General features: G+C 42.4%; 1 protein-coding gene across 1 annotated transcript; it reads left to right on the forward strand.

Annotated features, from left to right (window-relative positions):
- Window positions 1-2,837: 2,837 nt before the first annotated feature.
- Window positions 2,838-18,247, forward strand: dlgap3 (discs, large (Drosophila) homolog-associated protein 3). Its single transcript, XM_062435721.1, has 11 exons — window positions 2,838-3,986; window positions 9,089-9,303; window positions 10,482-10,584; window positions 11,219-11,435; window positions 12,954-13,492; window positions 14,363-14,457; window positions 15,375-15,594; window positions 16,485-16,779; window positions 16,874-16,965; window positions 17,178-17,324; window positions 17,942-18,247. Exons 1-11 carry the CDS (start codon window positions 2,838-2,840, stop codon window positions 18,245-18,247), a joined length of 3,378 nt encoding a protein of 1,125 aa, XP_062291705.1.
- Window positions 18,248-21,981: the final 3,734 nt, after the last annotated feature.

The raw sequence follows: 21,981 nt of genomic DNA on the forward strand, positions 1-21,981 counted from the left end.
ATACATTTGTAAATTACAAACACTTCTTTGTCTAAATAGTCATAAATATTCTTATTTTCTTTCAGAATACATGTTATAACTAATGAGAAAAAACAAAACAGTTAAAAGAGATGGAGGTTTTTTTGCAGTGAAAAGAATGCAGACACACACACACACACAGAAAGTCGATGAAAAGCGGCCCGGTCCACTCAGGTGCCACAGCTGTCTGAAATCTGTCCACGGTAGGATGCTGACTCGGACAGGCCTGTCGTCACGGCTACACCAATGACACGGCTGGATGTGGGTGAGCTTCCTGGGTGACGGCTCTCATTCAGCCAATCAAAGCAAACAGGCCATGCTCTATTTAATGATTATCCCAGCATCTGTCCCTTATCTCTCATCTCTGTGTGAAAGCCGTCCAACACACCAGCGCAAACACTCTCAGGAGCTCAGCGAATCCCATCCTGCCAAGCGGCTCTATTCTGACTTTCATCGAGTAATTTCATCTCAGTTTAATCAAATCTAAAAATGACGTGCATTATAAACAGGCTGCGTGCCCATGATTCATTATATAGTTAGTGGAGAACGTGGTTAATAGAGGATGTGATTACAGCAGCAGCAATTAATGCCAGTCCAATAAAATACATGATTAGCATATTTGGAATGTAATCTCAGCTGTTAACCATGTGGTGAAAAGAAAGGCAATACAAAGATAAGCTTTATCCTCTTTCCTTTCTGTTTACTTTTACTTACAGCGGGCAGAGTGTGTGGGTGATAAGGTTTACATTGTGCCATTGTATTGCCGCAGCTTGGCAAGTTGTATTGATTTCATTTCCTGCATTTGTTTTGTGGAGAATCCTCTTCTGCACTTATATCCTTTTTGAGGCATCGGCAGAGTAGGTGCCTGTCGGTCACCTGGATGTTCCGAATCTTATTACTGTTTAGCTGCTGCTCAAACAGCGAAATAACTCAATTGATATTGCAGGCGTTTGTGAATATTCTTGGCTGCTTGCCGCCGCTCTCTATCTCCTCTGCATTAGGATGCAGCTGATCGATAAACACATTGTTTTCCTCAGCTGTAAATCATGTGAATGCTCAGCAGTGGTGGAAAAGTACTCAGACCACTTACTTAAATAAATGTACCAATAAAGCAATGTAAAAATACTCCATTTCAACCACAAGAACTGCATGAAACATTCTACTTCAGTAAAACGGCTTAATGTGGTTAAAGTATTACAGTAAAAGTAGTGGTTTGATCCCTCTGATTGATATATTATTATGACATCATTAGATTATTAATACTGAAGCATTAGTGTTAGAGCAGCATGTTACTGTTGTAGCTGCTGGAGCTGGAGCTAGTTTAGTCCAATGGAAACCAATGTAGGGGTCATCAGGTAAATCTGAGGGGTCTAGAGATGATTAATGGAAGAGGAAAGAAGAAAAAACTGTTTTTGGAAATGTTCTCTGATCTTTGATTTTTGGTGAAATATTGGATCCTTTGAACATTTATTGAAATGAAACCATGTGAGAAGTTTAGAGGGAAAAAAAGTTGGAAACCACTGGTTTAATCTTTAAGGTGCCGTTTTATAAAAGCTTGATGAATTATCCATTGTGTCAAAACCTAGTACCTAAAGTTGTCAAATAAATGCAGTAGATTGGACATTACAATATTTCCTCTCTGAAATGTAGTGTATTGGAAGTATAAAGTAGCATCAAATGGAAATCCTCATGTGAAGTACAAGTACTTTTGTACAGTACTTGTAAATGCACTTGCTTACTTTCCATCCCTGATTCTCAAAGATTCCCTGTGGGCATGGATGGAGGAATAAGAGATAGACAACATGGAGTGCAGGGCTGATGAGTAGAACGATAAACGGGAGAGGGAGGTATGAGGAGTGAGAGGAACTAAATGGGAGAGCAAGGAAACTAAAGATACATGGTGAGAGAGAAAGAAAGGCTAATATACTTGATTTATCAGCCCAGCAGCCTCTGAGATAAATGAGAAGAAGAGAGCTGCCTGTGGCCGCTTATTGCAGCCCAAGGGATGAATGCTCACTATTGCACTGTTTGTCTTTGGTTGGGTAAAAAATGAAGTGCAACATCAATAAAAATGTTAATCAGGAAAAAGAAAAAAACAACATTGTTTTCACTTTTAATCTATCAGGCCACTTGATAGAAGACAGAAAACAATCCGGACATCAATCTACAAAGTCTATTTCTTTCCGTTGTGATTCATTTGTACTGTAAGTCACACCATGAATCCTCCACTGCACCTCCCACCTTTATGTCTCACACAGACACAGTGCAAAGATAGCAAATGGTTATTTATGTCTGCATTCGCTCAGGATTACATTTTTAAAGCATTATGTCACAGTTTTGTCATGTTACAGCCGTTCCTATAAAAAGTGCGTATTCCTATGTACAGTTTGTGTATTTGCCTGATTAGAAATAAATGAAATCTACACTAATATCTAGTATAAGACAGACATCCCAACCTACAGAAAGTCATTTCAGGGAGGTCCATTGGGGGGGGGGGGGGGGGGGGGGGCCTTCAGGGAGCCGGTATCAATATGCGGGAGACTCCCGGAACTTCCGGGAGAGTTGGGACATGTGCTCATCATATTTTGGTTATTTTGTGGAATGAAACAGTAAAATATTACTGATTGCCAAACCAAATACTTCAATTAAGTTGAATGAATACATTTATTCATAAATTCAATGTGTTCACTCTTGTTTCCCAAGATATAAGAACCTAAATATTTACTTCTTCTTCTGTGCCTCCAGGTGAGACCGGTGCAGCCCTGTCACGCCCACAGCGCCCCCTTTCGGCCCGGACGGCCCACCACGCCCCGGCGCCTATGAAAGGGTACCATGTCAGCCGTAGCATGTCCCAGCATTCCTCCGGTGGTGGTGGAGGAGGCCCCTGTCACTGCACGCCTGAGGACTGCGATGGCCCCGGTAGAGACTACTACCCGGGTCACAGCGATGGCCACTATTATCCTTCGGGAGGTCCCGCTGAGTCTCTGGCGCTGGAGAGGCACCATTCCCACTCCCACTCCCAATCTCACAGCCACTCTGGTGGGGGCACCTTCCCCCGTTCCCACCCAAGCCAGCACCCACCACTCCAGTCGTTTGACTCCTGCGAGGAGTGTCTCTCATCAGGTCACGGGGGTAAGATGCACCGCATTCCCCCAAACCTGATGGATCAGTTTGAGAAGCAGGTGCCCTTCCACCCTGATGGCTTCCACACATTGCAGTATCAGCGCACCGCTAGTGGGGGTGCTGAGCCGCGCAGCGAGAGCCCCTCACGCATTCGCCACCTAGTCAACTCAGTGCAGCGCCTCTTCGCCAAGTCCCATTCCCTGGAGGCACCATCCAAACGGGAATACAATGGCACAAGAGGAGGAGGGGACTACCGTGGTGAGAGAGGAGGAGGCCACAGGAGTGGAGGAGAGGAGGGTGGAGGCCATTACTCCGGCCATCAGTCTCGGTCTACCAGGAGGAGCAAGTCTCGAGAGCGTAGTAAGAGTGGAGACTCGCGGCACGAGTCCGGAAGACGCCACCGCAGCAGGACAGCAGGGTGGTGGAGCTCTGACGATAACCTGGACAGCGACAGCAGCTTCCTGGTGAGCGGGGGCAGAAGGGGGTATCCCAGTGGACACGAGAGCCTGGATGCCGCCATCCAGGAGCTCACCATGAAGAAAACCAAGGAGCGAGTGGGCGGGCCTGGGCCTGGGCCTGGGCCTGTGCCTGGGCCTGTGCCTGGGCCTGTGCCTGGGCCTGGTCATGGAGAGTGCATGGCCTGTACCACGATGGCGCTGGCTGGGAGTGAAGGAGGAGGACACCACGGGCACCACGGCCACTCCCTGAAGAGGAGCACCTGGTCAGCCATGACAGTGAGTCAAGCCAGGGAGGTGTACCCTTCCACCAGGGGTGGAGGAGGGTACGACAAAGCCCTCGTGCCCATTGAGAGCAAGATGAAGGAGAGGACCTTCCACTACCTGCAGGTGTGTGCCTGAGTGTCAACCAATGTGTGTGTTTCTGTGTGGGTGAGATATAATCAGACACTTTGTATGTATGTGTTTGATTTGTTTTTCAGCGCTGGCCTGCCACAGAATAGCAGAAACATTTCTGTAAATTAACTGCAAGACTTTTTTTCCCGACAAAGCTTCCATATATAAGAAAACTGTAGCTGGTAGGATAAGAAACAAAACTGTTGTCACATAGAAAATTTTTTCTATGAATCTGTCTGTGCAGGTTAAATTTTTCTGGGACTCAGAAAACAATGATTGTCACCCACGCAGAGATTATTTACTGTCTGTCTGAACAGTCTGTCTCCCAGTTCTAGTCACGACGCTCTTTCTCACAATCCAACACAAATAACTTTCGTATGAAAGCTAATGGCGGCTACAGTGTGCCTGCAAAGGCAGCTGAGAGAGCTCTCAACACACGTACACACACACAAACAAGCACTCACCAATCTCCAGCTGTGCTGAGGTAGAACTGCCATGCAGGCTGTGTTTCTACGGAAACAGCAGGTAGCCACAGGAGTCCCTGGTGTTTTTCCAACTCTCATCCTTTAGACACAGCTGAGGTCTGCTGATAGAGGAGAGAGAGACAACAGGGTTGCATGTTTGTATTTTCAAAGGACAAACCCCACACAATTTCATCTGTGCCTTAGGCTACCGTCACATCCACACCTTAGGACACAAAATGAACTTTCCCGCTGCAGCTTCTCTCATATCTCCAAGCGTCACTTGCAGTTTTGTGTGTGACTGAATTTTGTGCTGCGCTTAGATTTGCTGAAGTCAGCCAGATTGATCCAAGGCTTCAGAGCAGGCAGCTTCCTGGAGTTGCAGATATAAAGCTGTCTAGATCTACTCCACCAAGACCTCAGGACAAACAACAGCACAGATGCCTTATTGAAGCAACAACTCCTAACTGAAACCTTGTCTACCCTCAGAAAGTCAAACTATTTTGACAGTCCCTTCTTTAAAATGGTCAAAAACTTGACAAGTTACATATCGAGATCAAAATATAAAAAGGTTAGAGCACGATTGCTCCTTTCAGGTCAGAAAAACACAAAGTAGTCTTAATCCTAGGTTACCAACTAGGTTTTTGTAACATTAACATACACTATATACAAGCTCATATTGACAAGTCCACACTGGGCCATTGCTCAAGTTTGAAGAACAACAGTAAGAGGAAGCGAAAATCGTAGAAACAAAAATAAGTGAACCTTCACAAGTCTGAATTACTGGGGTCAGCGACAAAGGGACACATGCAAGGTTTTCTCCCGTGGTGTCAAGGCCAATCACGATGTGCAGTATCAGAACTCTGCACTCTCCATTCCCTGAGCCTTCCCCTTCCCCTCGGCCTGTGTCTGATAGATAAGGCATGATAAAAAATGAGAATATAGAGCAAGAGTGAAATGAAGACGGAAACAGCGAGGGAGGGAGAGACAAAGATAGAGGGGCGAAAAGAGCAAGGTGGAGGGGATGCAGAGATAGCAGAGCAAGCTCAGGGATAGAAAAGAGATAAAGGAGGTGATGGTAGCCGAGGGGAAAAGCGAGAGAGAGAAAGAGCAGAATGAGAAAATGACAGAGATAGTAGAAGGCCAGGGGGATCGGGAGATTAGGCTGAATCATCTTTTAAGTGATGACCTTAAAAATACACACTCAGCTGGATGCCAAACCCTGAGGCCTTGACTGTGTATGTCAGTGTGTGTAGGTGTTTTCATTTGGTCACGATGTGTGTGTGGGGCTGAACACCCCACAGCATTTGCAAAAGCTGAAAGAGTTAGGGGTCTTTCAGCACAAGCAGATGCTGTTAGCTCCTGTTAGATGGCGTAAAGCTTTCATCATACTGTTAAAGAAACGGGATCAGATGGTGTCCACACACACATTCTCACATCTACATGCTGTCTCTCTCTCTCTTTCACACACAATCATGCAAACACACTTACATATTCAAAAGTGCATGTACAAGGTTGAAGGGTATACTCATCTGCTTTTGGGAGCCAATCCTGAAATCGGCTTCGGGCTAGCCTCTTTTTCTTTGTTCTGCAATCTCTCATTGAACATTTTACTACTCATTGTCAAGGACATATTGGTATCCACTACAGCACTTGCTAATAGGAGTTGAAACTTTTTTTGATTTTAACAAACTTAAACATCAATAACTTCATGAGCATACAAAAGACAAAAAACTACATCTCAATACAACTTTTTCAAAGTAATCTCTACACTTCTACACTGTTTGCTCCTCTCTGACCTGTTGTTATTACAGACATGTCTGAACAAGCCACAGCCCCTCCACTCGTCCATAGACTCGTGACATTTACCCTGTGATGGTCTGTGGGCTTGTGGGATATGATGTTCATTAAATGCAGCTAAAAACGGAAATATTCAATAAACAGCAATATTAAGTCCTTATCTAGACATATGAATTGAACCACAGCACATACTGAGGACAAAGGCCATGTTCCAAGCCTGGATTTTTGTTAAATGTCATGTGATTTGGAATGAGGTTTTATTATTTCAGAAACTCTCTATAGGATGCAGAATAAAGCTGCGCCACTTAACTTTTTTTTTTTTTTTTACATTAAAGGGGACATGCTTTTTGGGATTTTTTGTTATTTATATACTGTTATGATGTCATATGTCTATGTTTAATGTAGTCAAAGTATCAAAGTTGATGTGATCACATGTAAAAATGCTCCCTGAAAGTCAAAAGTGAGGACTTACACCTGTAGTTTTTGTTTGTGAGGTTGTTGCTAACATTGTTCCGCAGGTTGTTTGCGTTGTCCACTCGCATATTTCAGGTCGGCATCGGGATTTGAGCTTGGATATGTGCGGATGTATTTGGGAAGTTTTGAGTTAAGAACAAGAAATATAGGTGAAATCCTACTAATAATAATTGTTTAACAAATCAGAACAGAGTGGGCTAGTCAACAGGGGGTCCTTAAAGAGACAACAGCTCAAACAGCCTGGTTCAGACAGAGGCTGAACTGAGGAGCTGTGTACAGAGCCAGTATGAGATTAATAAAGAGTTTTATGAACTGTAAATGTTGCAGATATACACCAATACAGCCCCAGAATGTAGGTCTGGAAATGTGCTTGATCTGTTGTAAAGTCAAAGGGGTCACTTGTAACAACAAATCAATTATCAGCCAACGCTGCAATTAGCCGTTCAATATTTTGGTTTTCCAGCCCATAAACTTTGATCACACCAAACCTGTTTCCAGCTGCAAGCATTTCTATATGCTTCCTGCCCAGAACTAAAGAGCTTAAAGTTATTAGCTGCTGGAGTTAGCCTCTAAAGAGTCAGAGCTTTTCATGAAGAGTTGGACGTCAAAACAGAGCTACAAGGAGAGTGAATACTAGACTTGCATTTGCCAGGTGGCCAGATCTGCAACCCGTGTTGTATTTTCAGCTTAATCTACTGCTTAATCTAAGTGGTCAAACAAATCAATGGATGCAGCTTTAAAGGCAGGAAATGTCTGTTTCATTGTCATTGTCTGTTGTCCAGCTTTGTGTTTTTCATTGATCAGGTACCCCTAAAATCCTAAACTTTTCTGAGATGTCAAAGTATGTTTTAGAGCTGTATTTCAGGCAGGGACAGTCAGGGAGTCTAAATAGTTCTCACACGCTATTTTACATTAAGTGACCTCATATATAGTGAACCTCTGAAAGGTTACGTTGGGAATTTGCAATGCCGATTCAGACATGTGGAGTAGTCACAGCTAAGGATGCACCCATTCACACTGTAGTCACAACCAGTGGCTGTAGTAATATTATATTTTATGTCCATACTGCATACTATGCTGCAATCACAGGTCATCCATCTATGAATCAGAAAAAATGCCAAATGTATAAGAAGATGGAGAGAAAAAAAACCCACCACCAACTATGACCATACAGCGGCTTTGTACATATGACTACAGTATACCAGAAAAATCATCCACAACTGCATTTATTGTATTATATCATTTTAAGCTACAGTTTAAAAATAAATATTACAACAAAAAACCCAGAAAAGTTATAAAAGCATTCTGACATAGTTATGAAATGTCATACATTTTACATGAGGGCCACAGTGGGAACCTGTAAATGTCATTTTAGTTTGTTTCATTGCTATTTATCAGTCCTCCATGTCTTGTCTGCCTCCTTAGTATTCTGTCTTGACTGTGTTTCCGTGTGTGTGTTTTTCATTTTGTTTTCTCATCAGACTCTCATTCCTCTGCCCATCTGTCTTCCCACTTTTCTACCAACTTAGGTCTGTTATTCTATATTATCTTCTTTTGTCACCCTTTATATCTGTCTTTCTCTCTATGTGCCAGCTTTCCTGTCTGTCTGCCTACACTCTGTCTGTCTGTCCGTCTGTGCTCACTGCTTTACTCTTGTGTATTTGTTGATTTTGCTCTCTGCCTGTCGGCTTACTCTGTTTTTCCTTCTCTGTGTCAGTGTTTCTCCAGCTGTCAGAGTTTCTCTCTTTCTGTAAGTCCCTTTGTCCCTTTCTCGCTCTCTCTTTCTCTCTCTCTCTTTCTCTATCTCTCTTGCTTTCTCTCTCTAGCATCATCTCTCATGTGTGCATGCGTGTATGTGTGCTCTCATGGTGTGCATGTTAGCCTGGTGGCTGAGCTGTGCTGGTGTGTTTGCTTTACAATCCAACACTGTGTTCACATACAGTATATGTGATTATATGTCTGACTCATTATTGTCTTCCTGTTTGAAGGGTGAAATATTTTTCCGTGATGAAAAATATTTTTTAAGTCTTGTGACTTTAATGACAGATATTGGGAAGAAGCTGCAGCGAGGGCAGTGAAAACATCTTCAATATCTCAACCCTGATTTGCTCACATTGTGATAAAATGCTCTTGCCTTAACAGTTGATGTAGAAGAGGAATGCATACTTACTTTTAACAAATTTTAACTGTGTTTAACCCATGAATAGAGACTCTTACTAAAACTGAATATTACCATGTGCCTACTTTCCATGGTTGCACTTCTACTCACTACATATAACATTTCCAGACTGATCTTACTTGATCATTTTTATGCCTATATATGACAGTGTGAATGTTTGCATGACTGTGATTGTTTCTCAGGTCCCTTCAGAAGACTGGGGAGGTGGATACGGCGCAGGCAACGTTACCGACAGCGGAGGGGAGATTCCGTGCCGACGCATGCGAAGTGGCAGCTACATTAAGGCCATGGGAGATGATGATAGTGCTGACTCGGACACTAGCCCCAAAGCTTCACCCAAATCCACCCTGGTCGCTCAAAGGGATGCCTTTAGACGGTCTATCAGCATGGATCAAAGGTCAAATTCCACAAATGGAGTGTGTTTTTGTTAATATTAAGATACAAGACACTTGAGCTATACCCACTTGGTCAATGTTTGGTTTTCAATGAGTTGGGTGGGATTGCATTACTACCTATACACCTATGTAATGTTTCTGTAGAAAACCTGGTTGCTCTATTTTAAAGCTGACTGTTTTAAAGCTGACATTAATGCCATTAATACCCCTCCATTTTTTTTGTTGCATCTTAAAAGCAGCACCACATTCTTTGCCGTTACAACTCTTTCATTTTAACCACCTTTAGTGTTATAATTGTATTGTTACATTTATTTTAAAATTTTAATTTAGAGATGACTGTAAACCACTGAATCTTGAGATGAGGATTTTGTCACAATATGATATTATGAGAAAATAAGTGGAAATATTGAATTACTGCCCACCCATAGTATAAACACAACAGCAAATTCATACCTCTCCAAAAATAGAATAAATAAATACAAATAGAAAAGTAGCATTCATGTTCTTAATGTATGGATAAAGTATAGTATGGATACCTTCATGTATCCAAGTTCCTTGGGGACTGGGGTTTGTCATTGGACTCAAGAACTTTCAGCTATAACTGTAATGATTACAAATCTAAAATGGAAATACTAAAAATACTATAAAGTTATACTCACAGGTCAATCTCTAATTGCTTTGCTCATATAGACTGAGGACAATCTCCCAAATTTCCTTTTTAAAACTGAGTGAAAACAATTAGAGAGCTTAAAAAAACGTTGCATTGTAGAGCCAATCCAAAGTCTTTATGGCAGACTTTCATATTGGGGCAGTGACATGCAGTTCACTATAGAGGAGAATGGTTTCTGGTAAGGGGTGCTCTTGACAATATTTAATCAGGCATAGGTTTGTTAGCTGCTACTATGAAATGAATGAATTGCAGTTAGATGCATTGCAGCTTTTTTCCATTGACATGAAGGCAGCATTACAACACTTAAAATTACCTCAACTGGTATAATCATTGAACATTATGAGTGACATTTTATTAGATAGTTGTGGTTCAGCAACTAGTCTACTGTGTGTTTTGACAGAAATAGAGCAAAGATTTTACATCAGTGATAGGGAGATAAGTATTGGTGTCATCACAAACTGTAGTTGTTACAGTCATCAGTAATGCTGCTTATATTTGTGTTTAATCCAGGTACTCATGTAAGCAGTGTACAGACTCCTATCCTAACAGCCGAACCACACCCAAAACCCACACCCGCTCCCGCAGTTACACCCGCTCCCTGACCAGCGCACAGGTAACAAAGGTTTGGTTTTTGGGGATGTAGGTTTCACATTTTGCATTAACCAGCTGTCAGAGCTTGCCCTAACTACTTTCTTCTTTCTGTGCAATATTAGTATTCATGTATACGACTAATTTCAATTCAACTGTGCAATATACACTGTCGCCCATACAGTTGGAATAATTTTGTTTTCAGACACAATCCTCTGTTTATTCCTATTTAAATTTTCATTGTGATATGTTTGGAAGAGATTGATTAATCAAGTTTTGAGAAGATATCCACTTTATCTGTCAAGAATGAATCACATTGTCACAATCATTTCATGGGAAGAGGTAAAAAGTATTTTATTCCAACTTTATGGGCAACAGTGTATATATAATATATACATATATTTGTCTTCACTTTAATCTTTTCAATAACTATCATCTCTGTTGTGCTGTAAATAATGTAAATAATGTCACAATTATTATTATTTTTTATTATATATTTCTACTATTATCAGAAATGTTTTTCTACTTATTTATTGTTCTTTATTCTTTCTTATTGATGCTCTTCTATTTTTACTGTCCATTTGCTGCTGTAATACTGCAAATTTCCTACTACTAAAGGAATATCTTATCTTATCTTATCTTTCACCCTCATCCTTCAGCTGGGAGACACGTTGAACCGTCAGTTTGAGGCAGTGTGTGAGACCATGTTCGGGGAGGTGGAATCTCAAGCCGTCGAGGCCTTGGATCTTCCGGGGGTGTTTCGCACTCGCAGCCACAGCTACGTCCGCGCCATCCAGGCCGGCTGTTCCCAGGACGACGACTGCCTCTCCGTCTTCTCCATGTCGGGCCCCCAAGGCAGCATCAAGGGCGGGGCCGGTGAGTGTTTATGTGTGATTCCATCTGTGGTGTCTTGTGTGCGAGTGTGAGAAGGATGTGTGGTCGTCTTTGGTGTGGTGGCAACCTGGTGGGAGACACAGTTGGACAAGCCAGTGGGAGAAGGAATTTTATGACAGCCTGTGTCTGCTTACCTCAACAAAACAAGTTTATGCACTGACACACTCACACACACACACACACACACACAAGCAGTGCACAGCTGTATGCAATGTGTGCGTCGATTTTTAATTTTCAGCCTTCTTCTGCTTTGTTCCCTCAATTCCTATAATTTCTATCCCAGCTTTCTGCTCTTCTGCAGCTCTTTCTTTGTGTTTGCATATATTGTGTGTGTGTGTGTGTGTGTGTGTGTGTGTGTGTGTGTGTGTGTGTGTGTGTGTGTGTGTGTGTGTGTGTGTGTGTGTGTGTGTGTGTGTGTGTGTGTGTGTGTGTGGCCTTATTTGTAAGTTATTGTGAATGCTCTTTGTTCTCTGTCATCTTGGTGCCTCCCTCTGTCTCGTCTCTGTATCTCATCTCCGCCATCATCCTCTCTGGTGTGATCCCAGGTTTCTCGGGTTCAGGAACAGTCGTGATTATGATGATAGCTCAATGTCTTCAGCTGAAAACATTTGTTCAAAAAACATTTGTTGTGTTGGTTGAGCTTTTTGTCTCCTCTCTGATATGTTTGGTGTAATCTACACCCTTTTTCTCTTGCTCAAGCGTAATATACAGTACATCTGCAGTCATTTGTGATTGCGTGTGTCGGTTCAGTAGACTGCAGAGCCACTCTAGTGCTTATATGACTAAATTTTCCAGGATCAGAGCAGCAACCCCCCCCCCCCAGTGAAGTGTCATGTACATCTACTTACATCCACCTATATACATACATGCTGACATGTTGGAGGTTAGACCTTCATGGTAAGGATCTTTGTACTCTGAGACAAGCTGGGTGATGATGAAGGTGCTTGGAAAGAAATGCATTAGTTTGATCCTTTATTCAGTGGGGGGGGGGGTGCGTATACATTTAATCGAAGCTATGAAGGAGGAGTAAGAGACAGAGAATCTTCTGGAAGAAAGCGTGCGTCTCAGTTTAATATTTCTATCAGGAAATTGCTTCATCTTCTTAAGAAGCGGAGTTAAGTTAGCTCAAGGGAAAAGGTTTTCTTTTGTCACTTCTATCATGTCTGTCTTTTCCACCCCTTCACTCCCTGCCTCTCACTGAAATTCACACCAAAAGCTGATGTTTGGTGAGAAGAAATTGTGTATTTGAGTTGCATTTACATCTTGCATTACTATTATTTCTTAATGATTTTGTTTTCTCTTTGTCTCCCTGTATTGGTTCACTCTCTTTATATCTTTTTCACTCTCACTCACTCTTTTCACTATTTCTTTCCTTTCACCTTCTCCTTCCAGTCTGTCCCTTTTGTAAGTATCCATCTCCCCTGCTCCTTGTTGATATATTACCCATTTTAACAGCCCACTATGCCTCTCTTCCTTTCTCCCGCTCTTCTCACACTTCAGTCTTTCCTTATCGCAAAGGTGCTCCTCCCCCACTCCCACCTCGCATGTCCAAGTCTTCACTCTCAGTGCGAGCCCAGAGCAGCACCGAGTCAACCCAGGACGCTTACTTCCAAAGCAGCGGACAGTTGGCTGCAGGCTCAGGCCCCGGGCGCCCCAAACAGCACAGCAACTCCGTGGACCTGGGCGGCTCTGATGGGCCCTCGGGTCGCTCCTCCAGAGGCGGCTACTACATCGCCACGGGGCCTGGACGTTCTCGGCAACACAGTAACTCGGCAGAGAGCCTGGATGGGGTCAGGGGTTCGCGGGAGCTGGTGCCCTACGGAGGGGGCCCGGGAGTTGGGGTTAGGGCCAAACACAGCAGCTCAGCTGACAGTTTGCTGGAGGGGCCGCCGAGGCCGGCCAGGGAGAGGGATGGCAGGGTTGGGGGCAGCCTGGGGAAGTCAATCTCTCTGCCTCAGAACAGCATCGTGTTGAGTAAAGCTGGAGGACAAGATGAAGGACGTGATGGGAGAAAGTGGAGGCCATCCATAGCTGTGCAGGTAAGAAAGGAAAGTTTTATTCAAAACTGAACAAAACCTTTTTTTTTTAAGTTGATACATTTCTACAATCTGCAAAATATCACAAAACGGTGAAAAATGCTAATCACAATTCCCGAGAGCTGTTGTTCAAATTGCTTATTTTTTCTAACCGACAGTCTAAAAAGATATTAGTTTGCATTGATATGAAACTGAGAAAATCAGTAAATCCCTGCATTTGTCAAACTGAACCAGAAAATCTGTGGCACCTTGTTCATTTTATTGTTGATTGACTTATTTCAGCTCCTTAAATTGTGCTGAAATAAAAATACAACCCATAGTCTTGCCGATAGTAAGATCAGAAGCTCTGCACCACTCTCACGGTTGTGTGACAGTCATGAGTCAGTTATCAGGTTAGCATAAAGACAGAAGAAATTTGCTTATTCACTTTCTTGCTGATTGTTGAATAAGAAGATATGAGCACAGTGTGTACGTCTGTAGCTTAGTTTAGCATAGCATAAACTGGAAGTAGGGGGGAAACCGTTCTGAAAGAAACAAAATCAACCTGCCAGCACCTCCAAGGCTCACTAATTAACATGAAAGTAACATTAAGTAATTCTGTTATTACCCCACAAAAAACTTTTTGAATGTGAATGTGTTTACATTTGACCTTTAGAGGTGCGAGTCGGCAGATTTTTTGTGGACAGAGCCAGGTTTCCAGTATTTATGCTAATCTAATCAATTTACTGTACAGACATGAGAGTGATATTGATCTTCAATGACAAAAAAGCAAAAATGTGTGTCTGCCAAAATGGCCAACTAATTTGTGGTGTATGGCATCAGCAAACACCTCCATGCTCTGACTGTGCAGCTTTACGGCTTCTTCTGTTTCAGGTGGACAGCTCGGAGACTCTGTCAGATTCAGACGCAGAGGGCAAAGCTCTTACGGAGGTCCACTCTATAGGAGTCCAAGTGGAAGATGACAAAAGGTAATGGGAACACATCGAAAAACAGGGGACAAGTTTTTCATTTGGAAATCTTGTCACAAGTTGACCTGTTTATGTTGCCTGACATTTAAGTTCAGTCTTAATTATGGACACAAACTAAGATGCGTCTTTGTTTATTCACTCATTTATCACTACCCCCAAAATATGTGGCTTCATCAAGAGCTTTTGGTCTGCCTACAATAATTTATGTGAATAATTTTAATATATAATTTGAAAAAGCCTTCATCTCCTGGGCATCCAACGGTGCAGCCACCTATGGTTGATTTCTAGGCTAGATCCTATTATTTCATTCAACATTTCATCAGACATCACAGCATGAACTCAATAGCTCTTTGTTCCAAGAATGTCTTGTTTTTTCGCCATTAGTGACTGTAACCATGACTACTTCCAATCATACACTCGACATGACTTTCACATGTGATGCAGCCTTTCTCCTAATTAGATATCAAATTCACACGCATGCTCGCAAGCACTCACAGCATCGCATACTCCCAAACCTCAGGCTGTGTGTGATCATGCACCTGTTAACAATATCCCCCACCTCATTTAATCATCAATGATGACAGAAGTGCAAGAACGGTTATGTGAGTCACACCTCATAACACAGCAAGGATGGATGAGGGGAGGTGGGGTATGAACTTGTAATAGAGTAAACACTCATCACTGAGTCCATTGAAATGACATTTAAATACACTGATGCGTCATATGCCAGAAGATTTAGCGGTACTTATCACAAACAAGTGAGTAGAAGTGACTGCAGTGACAGCATGACTATCTCTGGTAAAATGGGAATGTGCAATTGTTGGAAGAAGAACAAAGATATTTTGAGAAAGGCTGTTGCATGCGATACTTTGTGTGACTGGATGGCTGTGGGCCTGTCGTGACTCCCTGTGTTGCAGACGGGCTCGTTTCAAACGCTCAAACAGCGTGACAGCAAGCGTGCAGGCCGACCTGGACCCCGAGGGCTTCCCGGGGCTCAGCATTGCTGTGCCAACACAGGACAAGAGTCTCCAGTTTGGCTGTTCCTTCCAAAGGCACTCGTCAGAGCCAGAGTCAGCAAGCCAGTACACAGAGTGCCACCGTACCGTCCACACACAGGGACAGTGGGCCTACAGAGAGGTAGGGCTGCAGCAATGATTTAATCCTTGATTAAATGTAATCTGTGGAGATTTATTGTAAACAAAAGATACTATGTGTTTACATTTAGAATTTTTTTTTTTTATCCCTGAGGTTAAATAAACGCGTTGAATATATTTCCTTATAAAACATTTGCAAAGCCATTTTTTATTGAGTGCATTTTTTGATATATCCATGTTTGCTAGCTTGTAGGATTTTTCCTACCACATTAGCGCCACCAACTGTGAATCATTGGAATAGCATGAAACCTTCTGCAGGGATGTATACAGTGTGTATTGTATACTTATACATGTATATGACATAAACAAATCAGACAGGGACTCCCTGATTAGAACATTGCTCCATAGTGCCTCTAATGGCCAAAAACATCACAGGGTACCTTTAAAAAAATTCTAAAAGTTTTCTAATTAACATAAATTAAATACTGTAAGACTTTAACTCATCTTTTTTACAAGAAACTAGTGATAAGATTAAAAAAACATAAAAGACCAAGTGGAAAAGTATTGCACACTCAATTAATTCAAATATGATTTTTTTTGCTGAAATATCTTGACAAAAAAATGTTGAAATAAAAATTATAATAAAATAAGAGTATCAACAAAAGTGACATTTTTAGATCAAGAATAATAAGCAGTAATTTATGTTGTCTGAGACATTTGGTGATTTAATGTCAAAAATATAATCATCACATTTGCCAAATAATACTATATTTGTTTTTAATTATTTATCACAGTGCTCCATTGTTGACGGGGTGGCTGTTAGGTGGTGTGACAGTTCTGGGAGGGATTAAACTACATTTTATAGACAGATGAAGACGCTAAGATATAATCCTGTTATCACATGGCCAACAGTTTTCTTTCTTGTTATCCCAGGACTTTATCCAGAGTGGCTACACCACTGAGGTCTGTCCAGCAGACCCACACCCCCACCAGCACCCGCACTTGCCTCCACGTTCCCACTCCCCACTGCCCATCACCTCTGAGCGGGCCTGGGCAGGGACGCCGTCCCTGGAGGGCCCCCGGAGCCTGCCTGACTCAGGTCGGGCGTCACCTTGCATGAGAGATGGAGAGTTCTTCTTGCGCCTGCTGCAGACAGAAGTGGAGAGGATGGAGGGCTGGTGCCAGAACATGGAGAGAGAGGCAGAAGAGAACGAATTACCAGAGGAGGGTGAGTTTGGGAGAAAGGTGTGGATGATCATGGATGAAGACAGTTCTTGGGTTTCTCACGTCCAACACTACATCTACATGGTTTTTCACTCTAGTTCTCGAGCTGATCCGTAATGCAGTTGGCAGCGCCCAGATGCTCATGTCTCAGAAAGTCCAGCAGTTCTTCCGCCTCTGTCAACAAAGTGTGGTGAGTATTGCATTCAAAATCACGTCAACACACATCACATATGGTACACAGCTTTACAGAGATTCATTGTTGCCAAAGGCAAAATTAGCTTTTTTCTAGAGTCACGTCTCCAGAAATTTCATATGATTTTTTTGTCTTCACACCCATTTATACATCTTTTACACACCTTTTGTTACTTGTTTATTACATATCCCATCTCCCTGCCCATCCAGGATCCATCCGCATACCCCCAGCCCACCTCTCAGGACCTGGCAGGCTTGTGGGACCTGCTCCAGCTCAACATAGAGGACGTCAGGGTCAAGTTTCAGGACCTCCAGAGGCTCAAGGAGTCTGGTTGGAGGCTCCCACCTGAAAAGAAGGTGAGAGGTCCAGGGGTCCAAACAGCCTTGGTTTCCCTTCAGCACTCCCCCAGAGCTAAGATGGCAGTGTGCAGAAGAGTAGCGCAGATGGTCGTGCCCTCCAAGCCTTTGCAAGCTGTGAAAGTACAGAGCAGCAAAAGGAACTGAGCTGAGATGCCCATGACTGTGGAATCTGCTAGAAATTGTTCGAAATGCATATCAGCGTTTTTAGACAAAAGAAAGTACTTGCCAATTAGATTATTTTCTCTTAAGGTTAGGTTACTAACTGAACAGCTAAATTATTCTTGATAGTTTAAGGAGAATTAACAATTGTTTCTCTTTTCTTCTTTTTCTTTTACCTTTTGTGTTCTCCCATTTCATTTTCCTTTTTTTTTTTTGCTGATATTTTTTTGTTGATTTTGGCTGTTATTTGTTTGTTGTAATGTCTCGGTTCATGATTTTTCCTCACTTGAATTTTACCCTTTTTGTTGATGGTTTTACTCTTTGGTTTCTCATTCTCTTCTCCCAATATGTCCACTTTTCTGCATGGGATCCCTCTCGTACAAACCATTTTTTGTACACAATAACTCCACTGTCCGTTTTCATCTTATATCTACGTCTCAATGTCACCGGGCTAGGAGGATAAGAAGCTTCCTCCTCCCTTACCAAAGAAGCCAGCAGGCGGGGTGAGTGGCAGCCTTCGGGCCGATAGCGTCGGGGATGTGGGGGCCGGAGTTGGGTCAGGGGGCCTGGTGGTGCCTCGTGTGGGTGGACATACCCTACCCATCAGGGAGAAGTCCCTGGACCTCGGGGACCGTCAGAGGACAGAAGCGAGGAGGAGGCTGCTGCAGACCAAGCGTACTGCCTCCTTCAGGCAGAACTCGGCCACGGAGAGTGCCGACAGCATCGAGATCTACATTCCCGAAGCCCAGACTCGACTCTGAACACCAAACAGAGGTGTCTCATTTTCACCTTGCCACTCACCCTCACCCCTGCAAAACTGACCTGCGCACTAATCTCCGTCCTTTTCTGAGCCCAGTTTTGGATCCCCCTGCAGGTCATTGCTACCTTATCCTCTATCCTCCCCTCAGCATCTCCATCAGTACACTTACCACTACTACAAATTCAGTCCACCTGCTCATAAAACAAGCAATGACAGCCATTTTAGTGTCTTTAAAATTGGACATACTACTGATACTGAGGCCTAGACCGGGAATGGTAGCTAGCGTATATGAGTTACAGACTTTTTGAGTCTCTGATTTTCTCTTTTTTTTCATTTTGGCTCACAACAAACAAGAAACAGTTCACTTTTTATAGCAGTAATCAGTGGAGGTTCACGCAGTAGTAGCATGCCTGTGCGTGTTCACCTAGCACTTCTCCATCACTGAAAATAAAGGGCTTAACAGGCACAACACTTCTGTGTGAGGAGATGACAGACTCTCCTTGTTTGGATCCCTGTTGCCATCTTCTGAATGAAACTCTACTATAACGCTATATTTGTTGGGTTTCCGAATCACCACAAGATCTATCCATACTCTTCCCCGACACTATCCATATGGATGACTAAACATGGATGAGTTCTGACCATCAGTTTAAATGCCCTTGAAGTCAGATGTTTGGTAATCCCCAAAGAACATACTCCAAGCATAGTCAGCCAACTACAGCTAGCACCTTTCACACGGGTGCCATCTATCCACCACCCAGTCAAAGAATATGGATTTTTCTCTTTCTCTCTTTCTCTCTCTCTCTCTCTCTCTTTCTCTCTCTCTCTCTGTCTATGTCTCTTCTGCGCTTTCTTAGCCTTCATTCCTCACATCCCGCCTATCCATCAACTACCCTCAGCATTCAGCAGTGAGGCTGTTTGAATGCGCAAGTGCTATTTGTACATAGTGTGCACACTCATGTTTGCCAAAAGGAGCGCTTGCAGTGTTGCATCACAGCCTTGACAGCTAGAGAGCATCACAGACAAAACCCAGAGCCGTTTGCTTTTTATGTAGTCTTTCTGAAGTTTCAGTGTTCAGGGGTGGGGTTGCCGGGAATTTTTAGGGGAATATATTATGGTGGCTTTTCAGGACTCTACTGAGGAGGCCCCCATTTCACTGTGAGACTATAGCACCACCAAGTGGTCAAATGAGGACCCAAACCAACATCAGTGGTCCTTAAGAGAGTTATTTCCACCTCAGTCAGGAATTAACAGATGCCCTGATGAAACAGCCATGAAAGAGGATGTTTTTTGCATAATTGAGAAGATCAGGCAGCGGATCACAAAATAAAGAGTGAGAGCTGCCAACGTATTCAGTAGAATCCACTTGCCTAACTTCAAGTACAATCCTCTCAATTTCACACTTTACTGATGATAGAAGGAATTATTTCTCCGATTGAAAGAAAACAAAAGGAGGCACGACACTCATTCAGTTTAGCTCCCCTCCAAACCCCCCTTCCAAAGAGTCATCAGTGAGAGGAAACCACCCGTTGTGAAATAATAGAAAAGAAGCAACTTAATAGGGTTTGGTTCGGTAACACGTTTTTATGAATGGAATTGTACTGTATGTTTGTTGCACTTTGTATTCCTTTCCTTTTTCTCTTCATTTACTTCCTGAAATCATAGATGTGACGTTTCCACTGAACAAAGTGTAGCATGATTTTAAAAGCTTTGAGGGGAGTCATTTTAAACTTTATGTCAGAACACACTTCTGATTTAAGTATTTTGTATGGCTGTTGCGTATAGACGTGTGTGTGTGTGTGTGTGTGTGTGTGTGTGTGTGTGTGTGTGTGTGTGTGTGTGTGTGTGTGTGTGTGTGTGTGTGTGTGTGTGTGTGTGTGTGTGTGTGTGTGTGTATGTGCCATTGTGAATGCATTGGTAGTGTGAATATGAAGGGCTGTGTTTCAGAAGGGACGTGATGAAGCCCAATGAATACTAAAAAGTCCAAATTAGCCATTTTAATGAAAAAACAACACAATATAATCTTTTAGCATGACCTGTTTTTTTTTTTTTGTTTTTTTTCTTTTCTAACATTTGGATGGAATGTGTTGGAAAAATGGGATATTTTAATGGGAGATGTATATTTTATAATATAATCTACATTTCTAGATTAGTAGAAATTATTGAGTACAGTATATGTACAAAAAGCATATATCAAATGTGAAATATTTATATAGTATTATAATGATAGATTATAGCATTGTGTGATACTACAGCTATGTGGCATATCCAGACTCAGTACATGTGAAAAGAACAAATGATTATTATCTTCAGTTTGTGAGTGCTGGGCCACGTTCACAGGGTAAAACTGGCAATAGTGTTAATTGCCAAGTATGCTCCTCCTTAGGCCTACTGTATATCTGTCTGTGGTTCTAACAACATATACTGCTGTATCCCCCTCCTTTCACCCTTTTCTCTTCTTCCCTGTATTTCCTCTTTAGAACCAACTACATGTGCCTAACCAGCTATATGTGGAGGTTTCCTTTGAACACAGTTTACAGTATATATAGAAAGATGTGTAAATAGAAAAGTATAAAATCTGCAGAGAATAGTGTTAACAAAAATGTTTTTATTGTACTGACATGCCATCCTTTGTCTCCCTCACTTTCACTTGCAATACATAAGATACACATAAGACTGGCAGATTTTTGTTGACGTGAATACTGCATGTTTTATGACAACCTCTTTGAAAGATTAAGCAGAACCTCGTTTTTGACCGGCAAAAGGAAAGCAAATTTTGTAGCTTATAAACCTTTTTGTGGTTGAAAAAAAATTGAGATTTTACAACTGAGTTATTTAAATGATTCACTTATTTGTATAAAGATTATATCCTTGGAGGACAATGATACTGGCAACCTTGAGACCGCAATCTCAACAGATCAATAAAACAACCTCCCATGTAAAACAAGTTACCCTGGAAATGGAAAAAAAGGAGCTGAGATTCAGACATCGTGCTAAATTCATTTACAGAAGTGTGGGTTGCAGAGCAACCTTTTATCCCCTCGTCTCCTCTTTTACCCTCAAACTTGATGACATCTCAGTGGTGTTTGACACAGCCCTCATCAAACAAAGCACAAAGACCTGCTTTTATACTGTTATTCCACTGTGAAGGACTCTTGACTCCCCCCTCACAGTCTTCAAACCTACACACTGCGGGTTGGCAAGGTCTTTCCATTACGAGTCGGCCTTGAGGGAGGAAAACCAGGATTCAAAGAGGCTTGAATATTTATCCACAGTAGCAACTGCTAGGCTACTTCTTGCTGACTTTCTCCTCTATACTTTTTATCACAAGTTGAGGTGTTAGCCAGCCACCTTGCCTTGAAACAGGTCCATTGTAAACACACTTTTGGTGGTTTTGATTTCCATATTTTGAGTTGTGTATTTTACCTATCCATCTGTCCTATATCTGCACAGTATAAACAGGGGCCTCAGCTAAAAAATAGCACCTGGTAGTGTATAACTGTACAAACATGATCCAAGCACTCACCAACACAACAGACTATGAACCCTTTCACCTCTTTCTAGAAGTGCAAAAACCCCACATGGACATCCAGACGGACAAGTCAACTCCGAGTACCTCAGTTTCTAGCAGCAGTGTCTCCAACCCTGACCCAGGCCACTGTCCTCAGGGTATTCTATAACACCACACAACCGATGGACCCTGAAAATACAGGACGAGATCAGCCCTGTGGGAAT

The sequence above is a fragment of the Scomber scombrus genome, chromosome 16 (assembly GCF_963691925.1).
Source record: "Scomber scombrus chromosome 16, fScoSco1.1, whole genome shotgun sequence".
In the NCBI taxonomy this organism is placed as follows: domain Eukaryota; kingdom Metazoa; phylum Chordata; class Actinopteri; order Scombriformes; family Scombridae; genus Scomber; species Scomber scombrus.

What these genes read in the sequence shown, in the direction of transcription:
- dlgap3 (XM_062435721.1), top strand. Translation starts at nt 2,838, where the DNA reads ATGAAAGGGTACCATGTCAGCCGTAGCATGTCCCAGCATTCCTCCGGT. An exon ending in CAAGTGGAAGATGACAAAAG is followed by an intron (nt 14,458 to 15,374) that starts GTAATGGGAACA and finishes CCTGTGTTGCAG; the next exon opens with ACGGGCTCGTTTCAAACGCT. An exon ending in GACAGTGGGCCTACAGAGAG is followed by an intron (nt 15,595 to 16,484) that starts GTAGGGCTGCAG and finishes TTGTTATCCCAG; the next exon opens with GACTTTATCCAGAGTGGCTA.